This window comes from Pelobates fuscus, chromosome 6 (genome assembly GCF_036172605.1).
Source record: "Pelobates fuscus isolate aPelFus1 chromosome 6, aPelFus1.pri, whole genome shotgun sequence".
Classification (NCBI taxonomy): domain Eukaryota; kingdom Metazoa; phylum Chordata; class Amphibia; order Anura; family Pelobatidae; genus Pelobates; species Pelobates fuscus.
In genome coordinates this window covers 278,133,345-278,160,444 of record NC_086322.1, presented here as the reverse complement: position 1 = coordinate 278,160,444, position 27,100 = coordinate 278,133,345, and the positions used below count along the sequence as shown (strand labels likewise).

Here is a 27,100-nt window from a genome sequence, read left to right as displayed (position 1 = left end):
GTTACTCCAATGTAGCACTCTATATTTGCTTACTGTTAGAAAGTGTAACAGGGGTTTAAAGTAGATTTTAAAACCTTTTTTTGTACATCTGACATATTTGACAAATTAAACCATTTATGTTCAAGATCCTAGCTGGCCCCATAACCTACTAATAATGCACATAAAAATGTAAGTAATCCAAGTTGTGCAAAGAAAGAAAAATAATTAACAAATATAAAATCTTCAATATGTAATGTAGCAATACTTTAGTAGTAAAAAATAAATAAATATTTAATGCAGCAATACCCCCAAAAGACAGAAACCAAAATAGGTGACTAACAGTGTAAACTATAACGTACACACCATGCAGGATAGTGCAATATTCCATTGTATCAAAATGCATTACTAAAAATAAATAAAAATAATTTACAAAAAAAGAATAAAAATGATACAGAATCTGATGCTATGACATGTCCCATTATTTGGTAGTGCAGTGTAATTCAAGGAAACGGTAAAATCATTAATTGAGGCTATCGGAGGTAATCCAAGGCATTTTTCGCAATTATGCATTATAAGTAATTTGATTGTTCCTGTCAGTCTCCAACTCCTGGTGGTAACGTTTCCAACCATTATAACCATTAATTTCTGGTTGTTAAAGATTTAAAAGGTAGAGATCCCTCTAAATTTAGATCTCCAGTTAGCGGAAATTCAGTTGGAGATCTATTCTGCCTTTGAGGAGAAAGTGTTATTCTAGTGATTGATCTGCCAAGCCAGGCTGTGGTTTTAATAGGGTTAATAGGTTAAAAATTACTTTGTGTTGATGGGAGTTTTCAAACTAACTACTTTACAACATACAAAGTTAAAGTAACAGGTAGCGTTTTCACTTGACGGGCGCTTCAGCTGGGGGACAAGGGGATATGTAGGATGGTGTATGCTATTTATGATTTTCCAGAAAGTTTCTTGGGTTTGATAGGTTGTTGTTCATATGTTCACTTAAATATTGGGCCTTTGCCATTTTGATTGTTTTGTGCACGCATTTCGCCATTGTCTGTAAGTACAGTGATCGTTCATGGAGCCAGTACGCTTAAACTTTGACCACACTGGATCTCAAAACTGGTCCACTTGAATGAGGTCAGCTGTAACCTCTTCGGCATTAGAATATGTGTTCACATATACCAAAGCAAATAAATTATACTGACATGATCTGTCATAAAACCATGTTAACTCTGACTAATTTAATAAAAAAAAAAAATGTTGACGATTTTTTTTTTTTTAAAAGCCATTCAAATACTTAACCAATAACATATACCAAACACATTAAATTCCTGAGCTGTTTATCTGTTTTATAAGAGAGTTTATCTTGTTTTTTAAATTTGGAAGTACATTTGTTTATGTTTATATTTGACACTTTAACATGTACGACATAAACCTGAAACCTGAAATATTAGTAATAACCTTTTGTTTAGATCCCTAAGTACTATATATATAGAGCTATATCAAACTTTACTTAATTTAGCTTTTTGTGCAATTCATCCCCCATAATGCACCCACATGCAATCACATGGATTTTGTAGTACTGCAGGTATATCATAGCACAACGATGGGATTACACTTACACAAGTATGCATACTTCAAAATACTATAACTTTTTAACACAAAACCCTTGAGATGGCCGCATGGCGTCAAGTACCCTGTTACATAGTATTTATGATGAGATAAAAAGACTTGGTTGCCTTCTAACATACGGTGTAGTATCATTATTAGACCACCACAATAAGTTTTGATCATTACAAACCTCAAAGGTGGCATGTTACTTACAAATCAAAGGTTAATGGAATTATTGTAACATAAAAAAATTACGAAGCGGCCAACTGAGGAACGGAGCGGACACATCTCTCTGAGCTCTGAACCCTACTTTAATGGAACTGTGTGAAAATAGTCATTTTAAGCCAAAAGCCGACCCCATACCATGCACACAACGCAAGGGCAGACAATGGGCAGAAAAACAAAAAAGCCCCGAGCCGACAAGTGCCCGATCAGCAAAGATTTAGGGGAACTACTAAGGAACTCACAGCAGGCTGCATGGGCCAAGATGGCGCTCAGGGGTGAGTTATCCTGCTCCTCCGATGAGGCCTCCATAGATCTCGAGGAGGGAGCCTCCTATGACCCACCGCAGAAAAGAGCAGTCAACCCCCTGCAAACCGGGGAACCGGTGACGGCGGACCTGCTTAAATCCATGTTTGTGGACCTGCGAAAAGACCTGGCTGCAGACAGGGCCTACCACAAAACCACCATAGAAAGCGTAATGACCAAAGCCACACAACTTGAAGCCACCGCCAGTGTGCACGACACCCGAATCACGATGGTGGAGCAATAACTGGCAGACCTCCAAAACAGGCAACTAGCCACGGAAAACCGTGTAAACTCACTTGAAGACCAAAGACGAAGATACAATTTAAAAGTCAGAGGCATACCAGAGACCATAGGCCTCAAGGACTTACCCCACTTCATCAGATGCCTGTTTGAAGCTATGATGATGCCCTGCACAGGTACCACAATCTGCACCAGCGGATCTCATCCTCCGCTTCCAAAACCTCCAGGACAAGAACACCTTCACAGCAGCGATAAGAGGGAAAACCCCCCTAACCTTTGAAGGAGCCACGCTCCTAGTCTTTCCAGACGTGACGAAAAGCACTCTATCCTGGCGGAAATCACTGCAGCCGCAGCTCCAACACCTCCACACCAAGAACATACCATACCGATGGGGCACTCCATGAGCACTACTCTTCACATATGAAGGGAATACCTACAAGGCACGGAGCCTACAAGAACTGGAAACACACCTGCATTCACTCAGCCTTACAGCTCCCCAGAATGGGGCAAGCGGGACTCTGCTCCACATAAACCCTGCAAACATAGCGGACTTTACTCCGAGAACGACCCTGAACGCGATGCCGACCTGAGCGCCAACAAGACGACCGAGCCAGAGACGGTCTGTCCGCCTAGAAGATTAAATATCCAACCACTGTGCAGGACTGATTGTTGCTTGCCAGGTTTCTCTGATGTCTTTCTCTCGTTCCTCCGCATCACTGTTTTATTGTTTTATTTTACTATTTTGTGTTTCTTAAGTGCATTACCGTCACTGTTTAGCATTGTTTTAGTAGTAACAGCCTCCTTGTTACCGCCAATTAGCTATCCCACCACCTTGACTGTGGTCCGCTCATGAACCTCAGACCCAGTATATAATTACTGCCCACTAGTGCTACCTATCAGGCCCATCCACTCTCTTTCAAATGCCCCCCCCCCCTACCGAGCCCCCCAAAGAGAACCACTCTGCAAACCTTTACTCCAGTGTTCGGTAGGGAGCAAAGTTTCTAACAGACAGGTGACTCCTTAACATTTTGTCTCCACCCGAAGCTCCTGGTCCACACTAGGGAACCACCAAATACCCTACGGGGAAAGTAAATTACAGTGATAAATCACATAGGGCCCCAATGGAATACCCCAACTAAAACAACACGGAGAGACGAAGCCTAGGACCCACTGTCTTACTATAGGCGTTTTTTAACATGACATCCAAAACAAAACTATCTGTTTTATTTTTTACTTAAACTATAGTGGTGTCCTGCCCAAAGCACTAAAACACCTCAGGTAACCAATGTCACCGCTTAATTTGATGTCCATGTATGCTCAGCTGCCTAGCTATGTTTATATTTAAAAAAAAAAAAAAAAAAAAAGTGCAACATTCCTCACCTGCTATGTTCATGTTCTCAAATGTATAACAGTTATGGGCTCACACATGCTGTTGTAGCAGTGCAAGCCAATTTGTGATTTTCGATTTTGCACAATAAAATAAAGAATTGAAAGAAAAAAAAATACGAAGCATTTTCTCATTTTATTGATCTCATCTTTCATTTTATAAGGGTGTGCATCAAGCCAGTTTCTGAAGCTAAAGGTTTCAATAAACGCTTCTGTCTTTTCAGAAAATAAATCTGATGTTTCTACTTTGTAATTCCAATCAAGAAAGTAGATGCTTATAAAATGTTTAACACGCATTCATGCTCAGCAACACCCCCTGTACTTGTTATAAAAGAAGAGCTTTGGATGAAGTGAAGGACATCTATTTACGTAGCTGAAGAAATCTAAATTGTTCCTCAAGAACATATTTTCTGATCATCATCATGAGCCACATTAAGCATCAATTCTCCAGTGGATCCTCAAATAGAAGCTGTCACAGTGGTGGACATTCCCAAAATGTCACTAAACATAAATCTTTAGCTCACTGCGGAATCTCGCATAAAAAACAACATGGAGGCACCAACCTTTCTAGTTATGGAGGATCCCATCTTTCACACCATGGTGGATCTTACACTCAAAACCATGGGATTTCCCTAACTTCTCATCATGCAGGAGCAAACCTTTCCCACCACGCAGGCCATTACCGAGCCCCAAGTGTGCATGGTGGTTCAGGAGGTAAGGGAATCTCCATCTCCAAGCATTCATCCTTTAGCCATGGTGTCCACAGTCATGATACTAGCTTTGGAAAGAGAGATGGTATTTTCAGTGTTAATGAGAAGGAAACTATGCAATCGTTGAATGACCGCTTGGCATGCTATATGGAGAAGGTTCGCTCACTGGAGAACGAAAATACCCAGCTGGAGAGGAATATCAGAGAATGGTATGAAAGAAACCAACCCAGTGCTTTACCTGATTTCAGCAACTTCTTCAGGATCATACAGGAGGTCCAGTGTCAGGTAGGAAAAAAAATATTCTCTACTCTTATACATATACAAACAATATAATATATTTAGCAAATTATAGCTGACTGCAGCTTTATTTGACATTTTCCATAGATCTCCGGAGCAACAGTAGACAATGCCAGGATTGCTCTTCAAATAGACAATGCTCGTCTGGCTTCTGATGATTTTCGAAACAAGTATGCTTTTTATATAGTATGTTAAAATTAAAAAAAAAAAAAAAAGATCCCAGGACATAAACACATAGATCCTGCCTGTAAGACAAGTGGGATTAGCTTATTTTTTTTATCATCACGTTTAAAAATAAATTAAACATTAAAGCATCATACAAAAAGAATAAGCAATGCAACATGTAGTTAACATCTCAAGCCTCAAACATATTGCAGAAGAACCCTTAATATGATTTTATGTTATACTAGCAGTAACATACAATAGAAAAATATACGCACTAACAGAATGTAAACTGAATAATACAGAAAGATTAACAATCATTGCAGTATTAAATAATTTGATTAATATAAATACAAAACAAAATCAAAATAAACCAAAATACACAATAGGATACTGTCATGCGCCACAAATAAAGGCCTCATATCTGAAACTCAGCTATAATTTAATATGTTGTGTTTTACTGAAAATGGTCAACATATATTTGGTTACCCTCCTTTTAAAAGATTCAATATGTTTTTAACTTACATTTTGATTTGTCAGATACGAGATGGAACAAAGACTAAGGAACAATGTTGAGGGTGATGTGAATGGCCTGCGCAGAGTCCTAGAAAGCTTGAATCGTGAAATATGTGACCTTGAGCAACAGGTTCGAAACCTGCAGGAAGAGCTGCAGCAAATGAGGAGAAACCACGAGGAGGTATTAAGAAAAGGGTTATATCACAAAAGGATATTGCATCCTGATAAAAAAAAGATTGCAGTGAATGAAGGAATCAGAAATAATTATGACTATGTGGGGTTTATTTGAAGGAGGTGAATGCCCTAAGGGCCCAACTGGGACAGAGAGTCAGTGTGGAAGTTGACGCTGCTCCATCAAAAGATCTGAATAGAACCCTGTCCGAGATCCGAGAGCAATATGAAAACTTAATGGACAGAAACCTAAGGGAGGTCGAAAATATGTTCCGGCAACGGGTAAGTTGACATATCATTCACTCTATCTATCTATCTATCTATCTATCTATCTATCTATCTATCTATCTTTCTGTCTGTCTGTCTGTCTGTCTCTTTGTTGGTCAGTCTATCTCTGTTGTAATAAGAGCAGGAGCTGCTAGATAGGAATTTGTTCCAATGTTAAAGCTACCCATATTTTGCTGATGATCTACACGCAAATGAAGATATTGTTCATTTCCTTATATACAAATCCATTAAGTCTTTTTTTACAATGTTTGGGTGGCAATATTTTTCATTTTAGAACATAATCAATTCCTAAAATAATTTTGCATTATTTTCAGTAATGCATCTATATTTCACCCAAGCTGAGTTTACGACATTGCGTGAAACTCTCCTATCGTCATATTTTTGGTCTTTGCAGAGTGAAGAGCTGAATCGTCAAGTGGAATCTGGTTCTGAACAACTGCAGACAGTCCAAACTGAACTCATTGATTTGAAGCGCAGTGTGCAGACTTTGGAGATTGAGCTACAGAGTCAACTAAGCATGGTATGTCTTTTCACTTGAGTTGAAGGTAGTGCCACACAATGTAGATTACAGCGGACACAAGTGTGTTGCAGGTACTAATCAATGGGCTAGTATCTTAAACTGGAACACCCCCTCTAAAAAAAAAAAAAAAAATGAAAAAAAAATGATGGTAAAGGAATGAAAACAAGACCAGAAATGGTCATTTTGAATTTCCCTTGGATCTGTTAGAGATGCCAGTAGGAGGACGCTTAAAGGTTATTGTAAATAAAATATGGAAATAATATACATATTATGAACCCATATGACCCCAGTGAGTGCATATTAATTGAAAGCAATATTACTGACATTTTGTAGAACTTCACAGTGCTCAAATCAGTCAACATCCCTAGTATATTTACTGTCACAATATAAATCTGTGTTCCCAATTTATGATCATCAATATATGTTAACATAAGTGAAACATACCTATGGCACAACTTTGTTTACCATTGGAGAGGATTTACTAGTTTTTAATTTTTTCTATCCAACTTACCGTATATACTCGAGTATAAGCCGAGTTTTTCAGCCCATTTTTTGGGCTGAAAAACCCCAACTCGGCTTATACTCGAGTCAAGGTCTGTATTATGGCAATTTACATTGCCATAATACAGACCGGGGGAGAGGGGGGCTGGCAGAGCTGTACTTACCTGTTCTGCAGCTCCTGTCAGCTCTCTCCTCCTCCGCGCCGTCCGTTCAGCACCTCGGTCAGCTCCCAGTGTAAGTCTCGCGAGAGCTGCACGGACGGCGCAGAGGAGGAGAGAGCTGACAGGAGCTGCAGAACAGGTAAGTACAGCTCTGCCAGCCTCCCTCCCCCCCCCCACTGAACTGCCACTGGACCACCAGGGAAGGAGAGCCCCCCTCCCTGCCATGTATCAAGCAGGGAGGGGGGACGAAAAAAAAATAAAATAAGAAATAATAATAATAAAAAAAAATAATAATAATAAAAAAAATAATTAAAAAAAGGGGGTATAAGGACCACTGTGGGGGGGGGGGTATAAGGACCACTATGGGAGGGAGGGGGTGGGATAAGGACCACTATGGGAGGGAGGGGGGGGGATAAGGACCACTATTTGAGGGAGGGGGTGGGATAAGGACCACTATGGGAGGGAGGGGGGTATAAGGACCGCTATGGGAGGGAGGGGGGGGATAAGGACCACTATGGGAGGGAGGGGGGGGGATAAGGACCACTATGGGAGGGAGGGGGGGGATAAGGACCACTATGGGAGGGAAGGGGGGGATAAGGACCACTATGGGAGGGAGGGGGGGGATAAGGACCACTATGGGAGGGAGGGGGGGATAAGGACCACTATACCACTATGGAAGGGAGGGGGGATAAGGACCACTATCGGAGGCAGGGGGGTGGGATAAGGACCACTATGGGAGGGAGGGGGGGAGAAAAGGAACACTATGGGAGGGAGGGGGGGATAAGGACCACTATGGGAGGAAGGGAGGGGGGGATAAGGACCACTATGGGAGGGAGGGGGATAAGGACCACTATGGGAGGGAGGGGGGGATAAGGACCACTAGGGGAGGGAGGGGGGGATAAGGACCACTAGGGGAGGGGAGGGGGATGTAAGGACCACTAGGGGAGGGGAGGGGGAAGTAAGGACCACTAGGGGAGGGGTGAGTCAGGACCACTGGGGGAGGGGGGTGAAGGAACACGGGGGTGGGGAGGTAAGGACCACTGAGGGAGGAGGAGGGGAGGTCAGGACATATGGGGGGGCAAATATCCTTGCACCGGCCCTGCACACACTGCATTCATACACTGCATTCATACACACACTGCATTCATACACACACTGCACTCATACACACACACTGCACTCACACACACTGCATTCATACACACACACACTGCATTCATACACACACACACTGCATTCATACACACACACACTGCATTCATACACACACACACTGCACTCATACACACGCTGCACTCATACACACGCTGCACTCATACACACGCTGCACTCATACACACACACGCTGCACTCATACAGACACTGCACTCATACACACACGCTGCACTCATACACACACACGCTGCACTCATACGCACACACTGCATTCATTATACACACACTGTAAATAAATATTCAATTAATATATTTTTTTTAGGATCTAATTTTATTTAGAAATTTACCAGTAGCTGCTGCATTTCCCACCCTAGTCTTATACTCGAGTCAATAAGTTTTCCCAGTTTTTTGGGGAAAAATTAGGGGCCTCGGCTTATATTCGGGTCGGCTTATACTCGAGTATATACGGTACATGTCTTCTTTGCCCCAATTCTTACCTATATCCGATTTCTCTTGCCGTTATCTTGAAATATTCCTCAATGAAAAAAGTGAGCTCTTCTCAATCTTTGATTTTCTCATTTTCTTATAACTCTAGAAATGTGCTCTGGAGGGCTCATTATCAGAAATAGAATCTGGATACAGCTCCCAGCTCTCCCAGCTACAAGGTCTAATCAACAATATAGAATCTCAGCTAGGGCAGATCCGAGCTGATCTGGAGCATCAGAATCACGAGTACAAAATACTTATGGACCAAAAGACACATCTAGAGATGGAAATTGCCACCTACAAACACCTTCTGGAAGGACAAGACATCCAGTAAGTTACCTTCAATCCCATATACAATTAAATCTGAATTAATTTATTTAAAGTTGTATCGAATCGAAATAGAGGGATTACCTATATTGAAATATGTACGTGGTAAGATTTTAAACTGATACTTTCAAGTAGTCTTTCAGCTCCTAACTCCCTTAAAGTAATCAGAACATAAAATGCAAACAACATGCAGGATACAAACATTTTTTAGTTGTTTTTATGGTGACTCAAAAGTCAATCAAACTAAATCTTATTAGACATGAGTTAGTTGCATAAGTATTCAGCCTGAGTAAATACTTGGTAGAACCAGCTTCCATAATTATTTCAAGAATTTAACTGGGCTATGACTGTGAAACAAAACATTCCCGTTCTTAGTCTTAAACAGCTAAGGTACAGATTTGACAGAGCATTATCTTGCCAAAAGGTGCACCACCAATCTATTCTTAGGTGCATCGGGTTCTAGATTCTATTAGAGGAGATATGTTTACCTCTTCCTTATAACTGAATATCAGTTTTCCCATTTTCCTATTCAATTACAAGAGATACAATTATTTATCTAATATAAGCCAACCAGTGATGTTTATGCTAAAGTTAAGGTTTGGTTTCATCAAACCCAAGAACCTTCTTCTACATGTTAGTTGGGTCTACCGCATGCCTTTAAAGACATAGAAAATGGAAGAAGGGATAAAACAAATTCTAAACAAATGCTTCTTTCCTTTTGCAGTGTTTCAAATAGTTCTTTCTTGGGTGGAAAACATGGTAAGTTGTAAAATAATTTTCTGTTTTCAAAGGGAAATTTAGAATAGAAAACGAAGTGGCCTTTACTAGAAAGGGACCCATCTCATATATAATGCATTTGCTTATAGCCATATAGTTTTTTAGATATACTGTATGTGTTTTATTCCACCTTCAGCATATGTAGAATGCTTCATCACTATCAATATTAATTTCAACCAATCTGCATGGTATTGATTAGATTAGAATGCTGGACAAACCACCAAAGCACTCTCAGCCGATAAGTCTGGTCCTAGTAGAATGACAATGAAAATATGAAAGTTTCGAATTGTCCATGAGGCCAAAGAGGTGCAGCATGTCAGTTTTGGGAAGACTCTTGTTAAAGGGTTCTTAACAGATATGAAATTAAGTAGGGAGACTGTGACAGTCTACAATAGACAACCTTATCAATCCAGCGAGCTGTAATCACTAAGTTACTTTGAGTGCTTCTTTAATTGGATATTGTGAAAAATTGTCAAGACAATTGCACATTTTAGACTGCAATAATTAAACTGGAAAAGATGTCCAATTGAACAATTTTTCCAAATGTATCTCTTTTAGACTAACATTTTGTTAAGAGCACCAATTTTAATGAATACGACTTGTACTGCTGTTATGTTTGGAGTTATATTTACGCTAATAATAATTTGTTTTCCTAGGATCTCATAGCAACAATAGTGCTCATCATCACAATGAAGGACATTCTCACCAATCTAAATGCTAAAAATATAGTTCAGAAAGGATTCAAAAGATCTACGATGAACACACGATGATTCTTCTTCTTTAACTTTTCACTGGCTGTTCTTTCAAATTACCATTAATGCTATGGTTTTTGATGCCACAATATGTCTCCTAAATAATCCTTTACCCAACTCAAATACAATTCAATTTTGATTGACATGACACAAACTTAGAATTAATCAGACAGGTTTAAAAAGAACTATTGTACCACTTTATACTACAACTACTAACACAACTACAAAGAATAAATTGCTATGGCCTTGAAATAAGTTAATAAAATATCAGAAATAATTTAAATTAATTTTAATAATTATCAATAAATTATTTAAAAATGAGTTTAAAATTGTAAATTGTAAGTGAAATTCAGTCGAAGCTGAAAATACAGAGAGTCTATTCGCTAAGTAGAACTAAATCACAAACAAGCATGAAAATTTAAATGCAAAATACCTGATTTGGAAATAAAAAAAAAATCTCTCATTCACCTTAAAGGTCGAGCTTACACAATATTAGCAATTTTGTGTAAATTTTACAAAATTGGTTATGAACTCAAACACAAATTTCTTTTAGCAAATTGACTCTCATGTTAGGAAGTTATGCTTGTAACAAATCATTTTAATAGAACATCCTTGTGGTTTTATTTGCTAAAAATATCTTAAACCGGGGGTGTTGGTAGGTTCCCGAAACACCTGGGGCTTGAGCCCAATGGAAAACTTGATGACCCCCTACACTAACAGAGCAATGGAGATATGTCATGACAGCCCCCCACCTTTTTGTTTTATGTCCACTTCTCTTTATTCATGAACAGTTTGCCCCTGATACTCAATTAAAGCATAGCCAGGTATTCAATTCAATACTGACAGCAAAGTTCTGTTCCCCAGTATCTACTCCCGAAAGTCACCAGGGTCAAAGCTCCCTCTCCGTAAGTTGCCTAGCAGAGAGCTATAATACTGATCTTTCTTTTTAGAAAAGATGTCTGATGTAAAATAAAAAATAAAAAAACACTAATATCCTCCTGTCCCCTCCACCAAGTGTAGAAATCCGAGTCTAAAAAGCGCTACATCTACATCTTCAGCCCCTAAAGCCCCTCCCCCACAAAAGCCCATGACTTTACTGATTTTCAAAAAGTAAGACCAATATGCCTAGGAGGAAGAGTAACAGTATGACTTAAAGCAACCAAACTAGTCATTTTTTAGCTCAGCAATTTTCACTTTAATTTTGTGAATCAGTTTGTAATTCATGACAAATTTCCACAAGCTGGCCTTTTTAAAAAATGTGTTTGACTCAGCATTTTAGATGATCACATTCTGTTAGGAAAACATTTCGGATGATTAATCTGATAATTAATTCCTGTAGACTTTAATAATGCCTTCTATAGATAAGTCATTTACAATGCTTTTCTAACAGTTCATGATCATTTAAAATACAGATCCAAATGAACTAAACGAAGGCCGTAATTGGTACAATGAGATACAAATTGTAATGGCTTAAAATCACCTGATTATAGTAATCTGCTCTTTCTGTACAATCAATCTTTTCTGTAATTTCATTAATAAAATATATCTTGTGTAACCAGATTTTCAGTTTGTGTCATTGTATAAAATCTAAAATAGAATCAATGTGCAATATATCGTGATCTAGAAAATCGTCTTACACTGTTATTAAGGATCTCTGCATGTTATATCACAATATTATATGTTGTTAATGATCTCTATATACAACATATGAAAACAATGAACATTAGCGGAGGTAATATTTCCTGGGTATAGTTCAGTATAAAAATGTAGAAATATATATGTGACTTATATCTTAAGAAAGTACATTGAAACAAGATTTATTTCTCTATGCTAATATCCAGTACAAAGGTCATTTTTGCACGTGGTGGGCACTTGATGAGATAAGCCTTCCCATTACCAACCATTAAATCCTCAAAAAAGACAGACACCAATGATGGATGACACAGGCCACAGCATTTAATTATAAATCTATAAATATAACCAACTCATTAATAAATGAAACATACCACATAATGTCATACAGTATATTCAACTTTAATCAGACATCCTTGCCAAGCTAACTCACACCCCGAAAGGCTCTCACCTCCCCCATTGTCATAACAAAATTACCTTTTACATTTAATGCTCCCCACCAGACAGCTATTAGCTCAGTGGGGACATGTCCAACTTGGTACCCTTGCTGTTTACCATAAGAGACAGGGGAGGTTGAGACCCAGCCATTATCCACATTCTTAGTCTACCTGTAAACCATCTCCCAACCTGTTTGGCAAGGACATGCCCACCACCAGCTGTGACAACAAACCAGAATCTGGGCAGGGTGGGCAGGAAACTGTTGCTGGCCCTGATCCCACGTGGCACTGAGCACTGAGGTAAGCTTTGTTAGTCACCATCCAATCCTCACATACAACCCTCCCACACAAACATGACACATGAAACCTCCCACACTGCTCGTCCATTCCCACACTCATACATGCGCCCTTGTCCATTAAGCTGCGCTCTCTCCCTTGACCCTGCAATACTACTTGTGCGTACATGAAACTGATCCGTGAGCATTCTTTTAAATCAGGATCTTAACATCGATTCACCAGACTTGTTTAGCAAGATGTCTATCCTACTACAACCTTGGACAAATTAATCTTAGTGAAACATATTGTGGAATGGATTTTTACTCACCTCTAGAGATCTTACCTTATAAAACCAAGGCTTGTGACATTTGGAGTCTAGCCGTAATTCTTTTTAGAATGTTCTGTGAACAATGCTTTATGACACTACTAATATCAAGAAGATGTTATACCTTCAAAAAGAGCATGGCCTAAATTTTTATTAGGTAGTTCCTTAGTGATCATTACACCTAGATATCTTATATTTTCAGCCCACTGAAAGTCTTATAAAGAAGAATAAATGATGGTGAGTCTAGGCTTCACACGATGCTTTAGATTTTTGTAGGTTGAAGTGAAACACCAAACATTTGCCAAAAAGAGAGTTGGTAATATTTGATATAATATATAAACATAATAAATCCATCTATATTACTTAGTAATGTAATTTCAAAACGAAAAGAGAAAAATCAAACAAAAATATACTCACTCAGTATTGTATTAAAGTCTGCCAGTTATCTTTCTACCATAATTTTAGTAAGGTGTTTAAGGGACTCTCTAGGTGCTATAGCCATTCAGCTTATTGAAGTGGTGATAGTACTAGGGACCTTTACCTGCATTCTTTTTGTTTGACAAATTCCTCCTACTGGCGAATAGGACTTGAAAGTGGAGCTCGAAGCTCATCCTTCAAATGCTATCAGTCAGAATCCTGCATATTACACCTCCCAACTTGCATGCTAACCCATACCAATGAGCATTGAGGTGCAGGTACTTACATGCACTGCTCCCTGTAAATCAGCGTTTGCAAATCTGAAGACTGCCCCATTTATCTGTCCACATGAAGCACCAATCATCAGACATACAGTGGTAATCTTTCAGAGAAGGCTTAATATCCCGCAGGTTACCAGTTTTTAGACCCCCTTTATTCTTTGCATAGGGATGGTGAATGAGGTCAGACAAAGTCATGGTTCTGAGGCCCCTGTCTAACCATTGGACCCCAGGCAGCTGCCTAATCTTGCCTTATCGTTAATTCTGCTCTGCAGTCTTTGGACTTTTGAGTGCATCCAGGTTACTCCAATGTAGCACTCTATATTTTCTTACTGTTAGAAAGTGTAACAGGGGTTTAAAGTAGATTTTAAAACCTTATTTTGTACATCTGACATATTTGACAAATTAAACCATTTATTTTCAAGATCCTAGCTGGCACCATAACCTACTAATAATGCACATAAAAATGTAAGTAATCCAAGTTGTGCAAAGAAAGAAAAATAATTAACAAATATAAAATCTTCAATATGTATTGTAGCAATACTTTAGTAGACAAAATAAATACATATTTAGTGCAGCAATACCCCCAAAAGACAGAAACCAAAATAGGTGACTAACAGTGTAAACTATAACGTACACACCATGCAGGATAGTGCAATATTCCATTGTATCAAAATGCATTACTAAAAATAAATAAAAATAACTTACAAAAAAAGAATAAAAATGATACAGAATCTGATGCTATGACATGTCCCATTATTTGGTAGTGCAGTGTAATTCAAGGAAACTGTAAAATCATTCATTGAGGCTATCGGAGGTAATCCAAGGCATTTTTCGCAATTATGCATTATAAGTAATTTGATTGTTCCTGTCAGTCTCCAACTCCTGGTGGAAACGTTTCCAACCATTATAACCATTAATTTCTGGTTGTTAAAGATTTAAAAAGGTAGAGATCCAGCTAAATTTAGATCTCCAGTTAGCGGAAATTCAGTTGGAGATCTATTCTGCCTTTGAGGAGAAAGTGTTATTCTAGTGATTGATCTGCCAAGCCAGGCTGTGGTTTTAATAGGGTTAATAGGTTAAAAATTACTTTGTGTTGATGGGAGTGTTCAAACTAACTACTTTACAACATACAAAGTTAAAGTAACAGGTAGCGTTTTCACTTGACGGGCGCTTCAGCTGGGGGACAAGGGGACATGTAGGATGGTGTATGCTATTTATGATTTTCCAGAAAGTTTCTTGGGTTTGATAGGTTGTTGTTCATATGTTCACTTAAATATTGGGCCTTTGCCCTTTTGATTGTTTTGTGCACGCATTTCGCCATTGTCTGTAAGTACAGTGATCGTTCATGGAGCCAGTACGCTTAAACTTTGACCACACTGGATCTCAAAACTGGTCCATTTGAATGAGGTCAGCTGTAACCTCTTCAGCATTAGAATATGTGTTCACATATACCAAAGCAAATAAATTATACTGACATGATCTGTCATAAAACCATGTTAACTCTGACTAATTTAATAAAAAAAAAATGTTGACGATTTTTTTTTTTTTTAAAAGCCATTCAAATACTTAACCAATAACATATACCAAACACATTTAATTCCTGAGCTGTTTATCTGTTTTATAAGAGAGTTTATCTTGAGATCCACACTGGATCTCAAAACTGGTCCATTTGAATGAGGTCAGCTGTAACCTCTTCAGCATTAGAATATGTGTTCACATATACCAAAGCAAATAAATTATACTGACATGATCTGTCATAAAACCATGTTAACTCTGACTAATTTAATAAAAAAAAAATGTTGACGATTTTTTTTTTTTTAAAAGCCATTCAAATACTTAACCAATAACATATACCAAACACATTTAATTCCTGAGCTGTTTATCTGTTTTATAAGAGAGTTTATCTTGTTTTTTAAATTTGGAAGTACATTTGTTTATGTTTATATTTGACACTTTAACATGTACGACATAAACCTGAAACCTGAAATATTAGTAATAACCTTTTGTTTAGATCCCTAAGTACTATATATATAGAGCTATATCAAACTTTACTTAATTTAGCTTTTTGTGCAATTCATCCCCCATAATGCACCCACATGCAATCACATGGATTTTGTAGTACTGCAGGTATATCATAGCACAACGATGGGATTACACTTACACAAGTATGCATACTTCAAAATACTATAACTTTTTAACACAAAACCCTTGAGATGGCCGCATGGCGTCAAGTACCCTGTTACATAGTATTTATGATGAGATAAAAAGACTTGGTTGCCTTCTAACATACGGTGTAGTATCATTATTAGACCACCACAATAAGTTTTGATCATTACAAACCTCAAAGGTGGCATGTTACTTACAAATCAAAGGTTAATGGAATTATTGTAACATAAAAAAATTACGAAGCGGCCAACTCAGGAACGGAGCGGACACATCTCTCTGAGCTCTGAACCCTACTTTAATGGAACTGTGTGAAAATAGGCATTTTAAGCCAAAAGCCGACCCCATACCATGCACACAACGCAAGGGCAGACAATGGGCAGAAAAACAAAAAAGCCCCGAGCCGACAAGTGCCCGATCAGCAAAGATTTAGGGGAACTACTAAGGAACTCACAGCAGGCTGCATGGGCCAAGATGGCGCTCAGGGGTGAGTTATCCTGCTCCTCCGATGAGGCCTCCATAGATCTCGAGGAGGGAGCCTCCTATGACCCACCGCAGAAAAGAGCAGTCAAGCCCCTGCAAACCGGGGAACCGGTGACGGCGGACCTGCTTAAATCCATGTTTGTGGACCTGCGAAAAGACCAGGCTGCAGACAGGGCCTACCCCAAAACCACCATAGAAAGCGTAATGACCAAAGCCACACAACTTGAAGCCACCGCCAGTGTGCACGACACCTGAATCACGATGGTGGAGCAATCACTGGCAGACCTCCAAAACAGGCAACTAGCCACGGAAAACCGTGTAAACTCACTTGAAGACCAAAGACGAAGATACAATTTAAAAGTCAGAGGCATACCGGAGACCATAGGCCTCAAGGACTTACCCCACTTCATCAGATGCCTGTTTGAAGCTATGATGATGCCCAAACAGGCCAAAGCCATAAAGTTAGATGGGATGTTCCGACTCCCTAAGCCTGCACAGGCACCACAATCTGCACCAGCGGATCTCATCCTCCGCTTCCAAAACCTCCAGGACAAGAACACCTTCACAGCAGCGATAAGAGGGAAAACCCCCCTAACCTTTGAAGGAGCCACGCTCCTAGTCTTTCCAGACGTGACGAAAAGCACTCTATCCTGGCGGAAATCACTGCAGCCGCAGCTCCAACACCTCCGCACCAAGAACATACCATACCGATGGGGCACTCCATGAGCACTACTCTTCACATATCAAGGGAATACCTACAAGGCACGGAGCCTACAAGAACTGGAAACACACCTGCATTCACTCAGCCTTACAGCTCCCCAGAATGGGGAAAGCGGGACTCTGCTCCACATAAACCCTGCAAACATAGCGGACTTTACTCCGAGAACGACCCTGAATGCGATGCCGACCTGAGCGCCAACAAGATGACCGAGCCAGAGACGGTCTGTCCGCCTAGAAGATTAAATATCCAACCACTGTGCAGGACTGATTGTTGCTTGCCAGGTTTCTCTGATGTCTTTCTCTCGTTCCTCCGCATCACTGTTTTATTGTTTTATTTTACTATTTTGTGTTTCTTTTTTTTTTTTTCTTTTTTTTTAATTCTTTATTTTTGTAGTGCAGAATAAAAATCACACATTTTGTCGTGCCACATCAGCCAACAGTAGATTCACAATACATAGCTTATACGTAGTGATGTAGTGAGAGAATCATGCACATTTTTTTTTTTTAACAGGTATAACAACAAGATTAGAGGCTTGCTTAGTATATTTTGAAGGGTTTCAGGCATTATATAGACATTTCGTGTGTGATATATAGGATTAAGATTTGCTTAAGACGACACCTGTGCTACATTATCCTATGCATTAATAAGTTGATGCTATTTATGTCATACGATACACAATAGTGGTGAAGAAATGTCATTCTATTTCAAGATAGGTAAACAACGATCAAGCTGAACAAATAGAGGGAGATTAACTAAGCTGTGTTGGTCGCTTAACAGATGGAACAAGCTAAATGCTAAACATTTTATCGGTATACAAATTTAGTCAAAATGAGTAATGCATCAAGCATTGCAAAAGTCAGGCCTAGTATCTGTCGGTCAGGACATAGGCTGCTTACATCACTTGTCTTAGCTGGTAGTCTAGTCTAAAAGGAAAATTGTGTAGCTGCAACATATAAACAATAATAATTAACGATTCGGTGTAGGTAGGATAACGTTCCTTGCTGCATAGTTACAAGTTAAGTCCCTTGGATATAGTGGGTGTCCCTGGGGTCATCGCAGTGGGGACTGCTTAGCCAATGCCCGCCTGATGGTGCACAGAGTCCCGTGGCCATGTGGCATACAGCAGGCTGACCCATCCTGTGGTGTATCGGCAGGTAGGAGTTTCCTCTGGGGTTCTCCGTAGCTCCGTCAGTAAGTCCTGTCGGCTTGCCCCGTTGGTAGGAGTGGGAGCATCGGTTCCCGAATTAGGTGAGTGGCTTGTGCGGAGGCCAGGTACGATCCCGCTTGGTTTCCACGTAGTGCCTTGCCATATTGCTCCGCCAGGGTCCTTCTGAGTGCTGGATGCGGTTAAGCATCCCTGCTGGTGGGAGATGGGCCGATAGTTTAAAGAGGCCTCCCCTGCTGCAGGCCAAACATAGGCCTCTCGTGTGCGCCTCTGTGGGTTGCACAGCGGCGGACGCCGTTGAATAGCTCTCCGAACACGTCGGGGCCTGGGCCGGCGGCGTCTGAGGCGTGGTCTGCGGTCTCTGAGTTTGGGCAGAGCCCCTTGTGCCCCTTGCTGCTTTTTGCCGGTCTGTGGCCTGACTGTGTGGTTCAGAGCCGGTGCGTGTGAAGGCATGGCGGTGGACAGTCGAGGGATCCTTGTGGCTGCTTGGGCCTGTGCCATAATGGTCCACCACCGGGTCCAAAAATGGTCAAAGGCCGCTGCTATGCGGTCCTCCTGGGGGAGCTCGCTTGTCAGTTGAGTCGGTACAGATTGGGTGCGTGGAGGCCCCGGAGCCCGAGCAGCAGCCGCCATCTTGGGTTCCGGATGAGGGGTGAGTGCGGTCGTGTGTGCTCGCAGAGTTCTGTGTCCCTGAGGAGGGTGGACCGGGATGACCCCCGCCGGTCCGTAGGGGGGGGAACGTGGGCCCAGCAGGGTATGTGCCGGATAGGCAAGCGGCGGGAGAGCGGCCGTCTCTCCCGCGCCGCCCGCGTGTGTAGGCCGCATGTCGGCGCCGGGCAGTATCTCTGCTTTCGAGGTGTCTTTAGAAAGGTCTCGGTGTCCGCCGCCCGGTACCAGCTTTGTAAGAGCCCAGTTAGTGTGCCTTTGTGGTATAATCCGCATTAATAGCGGTTCGGCTCAGGAGCTGTTGCTTTGTGCGTCCGTTGCTCTTAGCGGTCAGGCCCCGCCCCCCCCACTATTTTGTGTTTCTTAAGTGCATTACCGTCACTGTTTAGCATTGTTTTAGTAGTAACAGCCTCCTTGTTACCGCCAATTAGCTATCCCACCACCTTGACTGTGGTCCGCTCATGAACCTCAGACCCAGTATATAATTACTGCCCACTAGTGCTACCTATCAGGCCCATCCACTCTCTTTCAAATGCCCACCCTCCCCCTACCAAGCCCCCCAAAGAGAACCACTCTGCAAACCTTTACTCCAGTGTTCGGTAGGGAGCAAAGTTTCTAACAGACAGGTGACTCCTTAACATTTTGTCTCCACCCGAAGCTCCTGGTCCACACTAGGGAACCACCAAATACCCTACGGGGAAAGTAAATTACAGTGATAAATCACATAGGGCCCCAATGGAATACCCCAACTAAAACAACACGGAGAGACGAAGCCTAGGACCCACTGTCTTACTATAGGCGGTTTTTAACATGACATCCAAAACAAAACTATCTGTTTTATTTTTTACTTAAACTATAGTGGTGTCCTGCCCAAAGCACTAAAACACCTCAGGTAACCAATGTCACCGCTTAATTTGATGTCCATGTATGCTCAGCTGCCTAGCTATGTTTATATTTAAAAAAAAAAAAAAATGTGCAACATTCCTCACCTGCTATGTTCATGTTCTCAAATGTATAACAGTTATGGGCTCACACATGCTGTTGTAGCAGTGCAAGCCAATTTGTGATTTTCGATTTTGCACAATAAAATAAAGAATTGAAAGAAAAAAAAATACGAAGCATTTTCTTATTTTATTGATCTCATCTTTCATTTTATAAGGGTGTGCATCAAGCCAGTTTCTGAAGCTAAAGGTTTCAATAAACGCTTCTGTCTTTTCAGAAAATAAATCTGATGTTTCTACTTTGTAATTCCAATCAAGAAAGTAGATGCTTATAAAATGTTTAACACGCATTCATGCTCAGCAACACCCCCTGTACTTGTTATAAAAGAAGAGCTTTGGATGAAGTGAAGGACATCTATTTACGTAGCTGAAGAAATCTAAATTGTTCCTCAAGAACATATTTTCTGATCATCATCATGAGCCACATTAAGCATCAATTCTCCAGTGGATCCTCAAATAGAAGCTGTCACAGTGGTGGACATTCCCAAAATGTCACTAAACATAAATCTTTAGCTCACTGCGGAATCTCGCATAAAAAACAACATGGAGGCACCAACCTTTCTAGTTATGGAGGATCCCATCTTTCACACCATGGTGGATCTTACACTCAAAACCATGGGATTTCCCTAACTTCTCATCATGCAGGAGCAAACCTTTCCCACCACGCAGGCCATTACCGAGCCCCAAGTGTGCATGGTGGTTCAGGAGGTAAGGGAATCTCCATCTCCAAGCATTCATCCTTTAGCCATGGTGTCCACAGTCATGATACTAGCTTTGGAAAGAGAGATGGTATTTTCAGTGTTAATGAGAAGGAAACTATGCAATCGTTGAATGACCGCTTGGCATGCTATATGGAGAAGGTTCGCTCACTGGAGAACGAAAATACCCAGCTGGAGAGGAATATCAGAGAATGGTATGAAAGAAACCAACCCAGTGCTTTACCTGATTTCAGCAACTTCTTCAGGATCATACAGGAGGTCCAGTGTCAGGTAGGAAAAAAATATTCTCTACTCTTATACATATACAAACAATATAATATATTTTGCAAATTATAGCTGACTGCAGCTTTATTTGACATTTTCCATAGATCTCCGGAGCAACAGTAGACAATGCCAGGATTGCTCTTCAAATAGACAATGCTCGTCTGGCTTCTGATGATTTTCGAAACAAGTATGCTTTTTATATAGTATGTTAAAATTAAAAAAAAAAAAAAAAAAAAGATCCCAGGACATAAACACATAGATCCTGCCTGTAAGACAAGTGGGATTAGCTTATTTTTTTTATCATCACGTTTAAGAATAAATTAAACATTAAAGCATCATACAAAAAGAATAAGCAATGCAACATGTAGTTAACATCTCAAGCCTCAAACATATTGCAGAAGAACCCTTAATATGATTTTGTTATACTAGCAGTAACATACAATAGAAAAATATACGCACTAACAGAATGTAAACTGAATAATACAGAAAGATTAACAATCATTGCAGTATTAAATAATTTGATTAATATAAATACAAAACAAAATCAAAATAAACCAAAATACACAATAGGATACTGTCATGCGCCACAAATAAAGGCCTCATATCTGAAATTCAGCTATAATTTAATATGTTGTGTTTTACTGAAAATGGTCAACATATATTCGTTTACCCTCCTTTTAAAAAATTCAATATGTTTTTAACTTACATTTTGATTTGTCAGATACGAGATGGAACAAAGACTAAGGAACAATGTTGAGGGTGATGTGAATGGCCTGCGCAGAGTCCTAGAAAGCTTGAATCGTGAAATATGTGACCTTGAGCAACAGGTTCGAAACCTGCAGGAAGAGCTGCAGGAAATGAGGAGAAACCACGAGGAGGTAATGAGAAAAGGGTTATATCACAAAAGGATATTGCATCCTGATAAAAAAAAGATTGCAGTGAATGAAGGAATCAGAAATAATTATGACTATGTGGGGTTTATTTGAAGGAGGTGAATGCCCTAAGGGCCCAACTGGGACAGAGAGTCAGTGTGGAAGTTGACGCTGCTCCATCAAAAGATCTGAATAGAACCCTGTCCGAGATCCGAGAGCAATATGAAAACTTAATGGACAGAAACCTAAGGGAGGTCGAAAATATGTTCCGGCAACGGGTAAGTTGACATATCATTCAATCTATCTATCTATCTATCTATCTATCTATCTATCTATATTTCTGTCTGTCTGTCTGTCTCTCTGTTGGTCAGTCTATCTCTGTTGTAATAAGAGCAGGAGCTGCTAGATAGGAATTTGTTCCAATGTTAAAGCTACCCATATTTTGCTGATGATCTACACGCAAATGAAGATATTGTTCATTTCCTTATATACAAATCCATTAAGTCTTTTTTTACAATGTTTTGGTGGCAATATTTTTCATTTTAGAACATAATCAATTCCTAAAATAATTTTGCATTATTTTCAGTAATGCATCTATATTTCACCCAAGCTGAGTTTACGACATTGCGTGAAACTCTCCTATCGTCATATTTTTGGTCTTTGCAGAGTGAAGAGCTGAATCGTCAAGTGGAATCTGGTTCTGAACAACTGCAGACAGTCCAAACTGAACTCATTGATTTGAAGCGCAGTGTGCAGACTTTGGAGATTGAGCTACAGAGTCAACTAAGCATGGTATGTCTTTTCACTTGAATTAAAGGTAGTGCCACACAATGTAGATTACAGCGGACACAAGTGTGTTGCAGGTACTAATCAATGGGCTAGTATCTTAAACTGGATCACCCCCTCTAAAAAAAAAAAAAATGAAAAAAAAAATGATGGTAAAGGAATGAAAACAAGACCAGAAATGGTCATTTTTTGAATTTCCCTTGGATCTGTTAGAGAGGCCAGTAGGAGGACGCTTAAAGGTTATTGTAAATAAAATATGGAAATAATATACATATTATGAACCCATATGACCCCAGTGAGTGCATATTAATTGAAAGCAATATTACTGACATTTTGTTGAACTTCACAGTGCTCAAATCATTCAACATCCCTAGTATATTTACTGTCACAATATAAATCTTTGTTCCCAATTTATGATCATCAAAATATGTTAACATAAGTGAAACATACCTATGGCACAACTTTGTTTACCATTGGAGAGGATTTACTAGTTTTTAATTTTTTCTATCCAACTTACATGTCTTCTTTGCCCCAATTCTTACCTATATCCGATTTCTCTTGCCGTTATCTTGAAATATTCCTCAATGAAAAAAGTGAGCTCTTCTCAATCTGTGATTTTCTCATTTTCTTATGACTCTAGAAATGTGCTCTGGAGGGCTCATTATCAGAAATAGAATCTGGATACAGCTCCCAGCTCTCCCAGCTACAAGGTCTAATCAACAATGTAGAATCTCAGCTAGGGCAGATCCGATCTGATCTGGAGCATCAGAATCATGAGTACAAAATACTTATGGACCAAAAGACACATCTAGAGATGGAAATTGCCACCTACAAACATCTTCTGGAAGGACAAGACATCCAGTAAGTTACCTTCAATCCCATATACAATTAAATCTGAATTAATTTATTTAAAGTTGTATCGAATCGAAATAGATGGATTACCTATATTGAAATATGTACGTGGTAAGATTTTAAACTGATAATTTCAATTAGTCTTTCAGCTCCTAACTCCCTTAAAGTAATCAGAACATAAAATGCAAACAACATGCAGGATACAAACATTTTTTAGTTGTTTTTATGGTGACTCAAATGTCAATCAAACTAAATCTTATTAGACATGAGTTAGTTGCATAAGTATTCAGCCTGAGTAAATACTTGGTAGAACCAGCTTCCATAATTATTTCAAGAATGTAACTGGGCTATGACTGTGAAACAAAACATTCCCGTTCTTAGTCTTAAACAGCTAAGGTACAGATTTGACAGAGCATTATCTTGCCAAAAGGTGCACCACCAATCTATTCTTAGGTGCATCGGTTCTAGATTCTATTAGAGGAGATATGTTTACCTCTTCCTTATAACTGAATATCAGTTTTCCCATTTTCCTATTCAATTACAAGAGATACAATTATGTATCTAATAAAATCCAACCAGTGATGTTTATGCTAAAGTTCAGGTTTGGTTTCATCAAACCCAAGAACCTTCTTCTACATGTTAGTTGGGTCTACCACATGCCTTCAAAGACATAGAAAATGGAAGAAGGAATAAAACAAATTCTAAACAAATGCTTCTTTCCTTTTGCAGTGTTTCAAATAATTCTTTCTTGGGTGGAAAACATGGTAAGTTGTAAAATAATTTTCTGTTTTCAAAGGGAAATTATAGAATAGAAAACGAAGTGGCCTTTACTAGAAAGGGACCCATCTCATATATAATGCATTTGCTTATAGCCATTTAGTTTTTTAGATATGCTGTATGTGTTTTATTCCACCTTCAGCATATGTAGAATGAATGCTTTATCACTATCAATATTAATTTCAACCAATCTGCATGGTATTGATTAGATTAGAATGCTGGGACAAACCACCAAAGCACTCTAAGCCGATAAGTCTGGTCCTAGTAGAATGACAATGAAAATATGAAAGTTTCGAATTCTCCATGAGGCCAAAGAGGTGCAGCATGTCAGTTTTGGGAAGACTCTTGTTAAAGGGTTCTTAAAAGATATGAAATTAAGTAGGGAGACTGTGACAGTCTACAATAGACAACCTAATCAATCCAGCCAGCTGTTATCACTAAGATACTTTGAGTGCTTCTTTAATTGGATATTGTGAAAAATTGTCAAGACAATTGCACATTTTAGACTGCAATAATTAAACTGGAAAAGATGTCCAATTGAACAATTTTTCAAAATTTAACTGTTTTAGACTAACATTTTGTTAAAAACACCAATTTTAATGAATAAGACTTGTACTGCTGTTATGTTTGGAATTATATTTACGCTAATAATAATTTGTTTTCCTAGGATCTCATAGCAACAATAGCGCTCATCATCACAATGAAGGACATTCTCACCAATCTAAATGCTAAAAATATAGTTCAGAAAGGATTCAAAAGATCTACGATGAACACACGATGATTCTTCTTCTTTAACTTTTCACTCTCTGTACTTTCAAATTACCATTAATGCTATGGTTTTCGATGCCACAATATGTCTCCTAAATAATCCTTTACCCAACTCAAATACAATTCAATTTTGATTGACATGACACAAACTTAGAATTAATCAGACAGGTTTAAAAAGAACTATTGTACCACTTTATACTACAACTACTAACACAACTACAAAGAATAAATTGCTATGGCCTTGAAATAAGTTAATAAAATATCAGAAATAATTTAAATTAATTTTAATAATTATCAATAAATTATTTAAAAATGATTTTAAAATTGTAAATTGTAAGTGAAATTCAGTCGAAGCTGAAAATACAGAGAGTCTATTCGCTAAGTAGAACTAAATCACAAACAAACATGAAAATTTAAATGCAAAATACCTGATTTGGAAATAAAAAAAAAATCTCTCATTCACCTTAAAGGTCGAGCTTACACAATATTAGCAATTTTGTGTAAATTTTACAAAATTGGTTATGAACTCAAACACAAATTTCTTTTAGCAAATTGACTCTCAGGTTAGGAAGTTATGCTTGTAACAAATCATTTTAATAGAACATCCTTGTGGTTTTATTTGCTAAAAATATCTTAAACCGGGGGTGTTGGTAGGTTCCCGAAACACCTGGGGCTTGAGCCCAATGGATAACTTGATGACCCCCTACACTAACAGAGCAATGGAGATATGTCATGACAGCCCCCCACCTTTTTGTTTTATGTCCACTTCTCTTTATTAATGAACAGTTTGTCCCTGATACTCAATTAAAGCATAGCCAGGTATTCAATTCAATACTGACAGCAAAGTTATTTTCCCCAGTATCTACTCCCGAAAGTCACCAGGGTCAAAGCTCCCTTCCCGTAAGTTGCCTAGCAGAGAGCTATAATACTGATCTTTCTTTTTAGAAAAGATGTCTAATGTAAAATAAAAAATAAAAAAACACTAATATCCTCCTGTCCCCTCCACCAAGTGTAGAAATCCGAGTCTAAAAAGCGCTACATCTACATCTTCAGCCCTTAAAGCCCCTCCCCCACCAAAGCCTATGACTTTACTGATTTTCAAAAAGTAAGACCAATATGCCTAGGAGGAAGAGTAACAGTATGACTTAAAGCAACCAAACTAGTCATTTTTTAGCTCAGCAATTTTCACCTTAATTTTGTGAATCAGTTTGTAATTCATGACAAATTTCCACAAGCTGGCCTTTTTAAAAAATGTGTTTGACTCAGCATTTTAGATGATCACATTCTGTTAGGAAAACATTTCGGATGATTAATCTGATGATTAATTCCTGTAGACTTTAATAATGCCTTCTGTAGATACGTCATTTACAATGCTTTTCTAACAGTTCATGATCATTTAAAATACAGATCCAAATGAATTAAACGAAGGCCATAATTGGTACAATGAGATACAAATTGTAATGGCTTAAATTGACCTTATTATAGTAATCTGCTCTTTCTGTACAATCAATCGTTTCTGTAATTTCATTAATAAAATATGTCTTGTGTAACCAGATTTTCAGTTTGTGTCATTGTATAAAAACTAAAATAGAATCAATGTGCAATATATCATGATCTAGAAAATCGTCTTACACTGTTATTAAGGATCTCTGCATGTTATATCACAATATTATATGTTGTTAATGATCTCTGTATACAACATGTGAAAACAATGAACATTAGCGGAGGTAATATTTCCTGGGTATAGTTCAGTATAAAAATGTAGAAATATATATGTGACTTATATCTTAAGAAAGTACATTAAAACAAGATTTATTTCTCTATGCTAATATCCAGTACAAAGGTCATTTTTGCACGTGGTGGGCACTGGATGAGATAAGCCTTCCCATAACCAACTATTAAATCCTCAATAAAGACAGACACCAATGATGGAT

General features: G+C 38.9%; 2 protein-coding genes across 2 annotated transcripts; both read left to right on the top strand.

The window, feature by feature from the left end:
• The first annotated feature begins 4,126 nt into the window (after nt 1-4,126).
• LOC134565849 (keratin, type I cytoskeletal 19-like) lies at nt 4,127-9,039 on the top strand. The gene is made up of 6 exons (XM_063425517.1): nt 4,127-4,733; nt 4,833-4,915; nt 5,448-5,604; nt 5,715-5,876; nt 6,277-6,402; nt 8,815-9,039. The coding sequence occupies exons 1-6, from the start codon at nt 4,161-4,163 to the stop codon at nt 9,037-9,039; spliced, it is 1,326 nt and encodes a 441-aa protein (XP_063281587.1). The 5' UTR covers nt 4,127-4,160.
• An 11,471-nt stretch (nt 9,040-20,510) lies between these two features.
• Nucleotides 20,511-25,380, top strand: LOC134614945 (keratin, type I cytoskeletal 19-like). The gene is made up of 8 exons (XM_063459229.1): nt 20,511-21,117; nt 21,216-21,298; nt 21,833-21,989; nt 22,100-22,261; nt 22,650-22,775; nt 23,410-23,630; nt 24,351-24,385; nt 25,066-25,380. Exons 1-8 carry the CDS (start codon nt 20,545-20,547, stop codon nt 25,128-25,130), a joined length of 1,422 nt encoding a protein of 473 aa, XP_063315299.1. The 5' UTR covers nt 20,511-20,544; the 3' UTR covers nt 25,131-25,380.
• Nucleotides 25,381-27,100: the final 1,720 nt, after the last annotated feature.

Excerpts from the sequence above, each read along its gene's own strand:
- LOC134565849 (XM_063425517.1), top strand. The coding sequence starts at position 4,161 with ATGAGCCACATTAAGCATCAATTCTCCAGTGGATCCTCAAATAGAAGC. Across the intron at positions 4,734-4,832 it reads TACAGGAGGTCCAGTGTCAG|ATCTCCGGAGCAACAGTAGA; the intron begins GTAGGAAAAAAA and ends CATTTTCCATAG. Across the intron at positions 4,916-5,447 it reads TCTGATGATTTTCGAAACAA|ATACGAGATGGAACAAAGAC; the intron begins GTATGCTTTTTA and ends TTGATTTGTCAG.
- LOC134614945 (XM_063459229.1), top strand. The coding sequence starts at position 20,545 with ATGAGCCACATTAAGCATCAATTCTCCAGTGGATCCTCAAATAGAAGC. Across the intron at positions 21,118-21,215 it reads TACAGGAGGTCCAGTGTCAG|ATCTCCGGAGCAACAGTAGA; the intron begins GTAGGAAAAAAA and ends CATTTTCCATAG. Across the intron at positions 22,262-22,649 it reads AAAATATGTTCCGGCAACGG|AGTGAAGAGCTGAATCGTCA; the intron begins GTAAGTTGACAT and ends TGGTCTTTGCAG.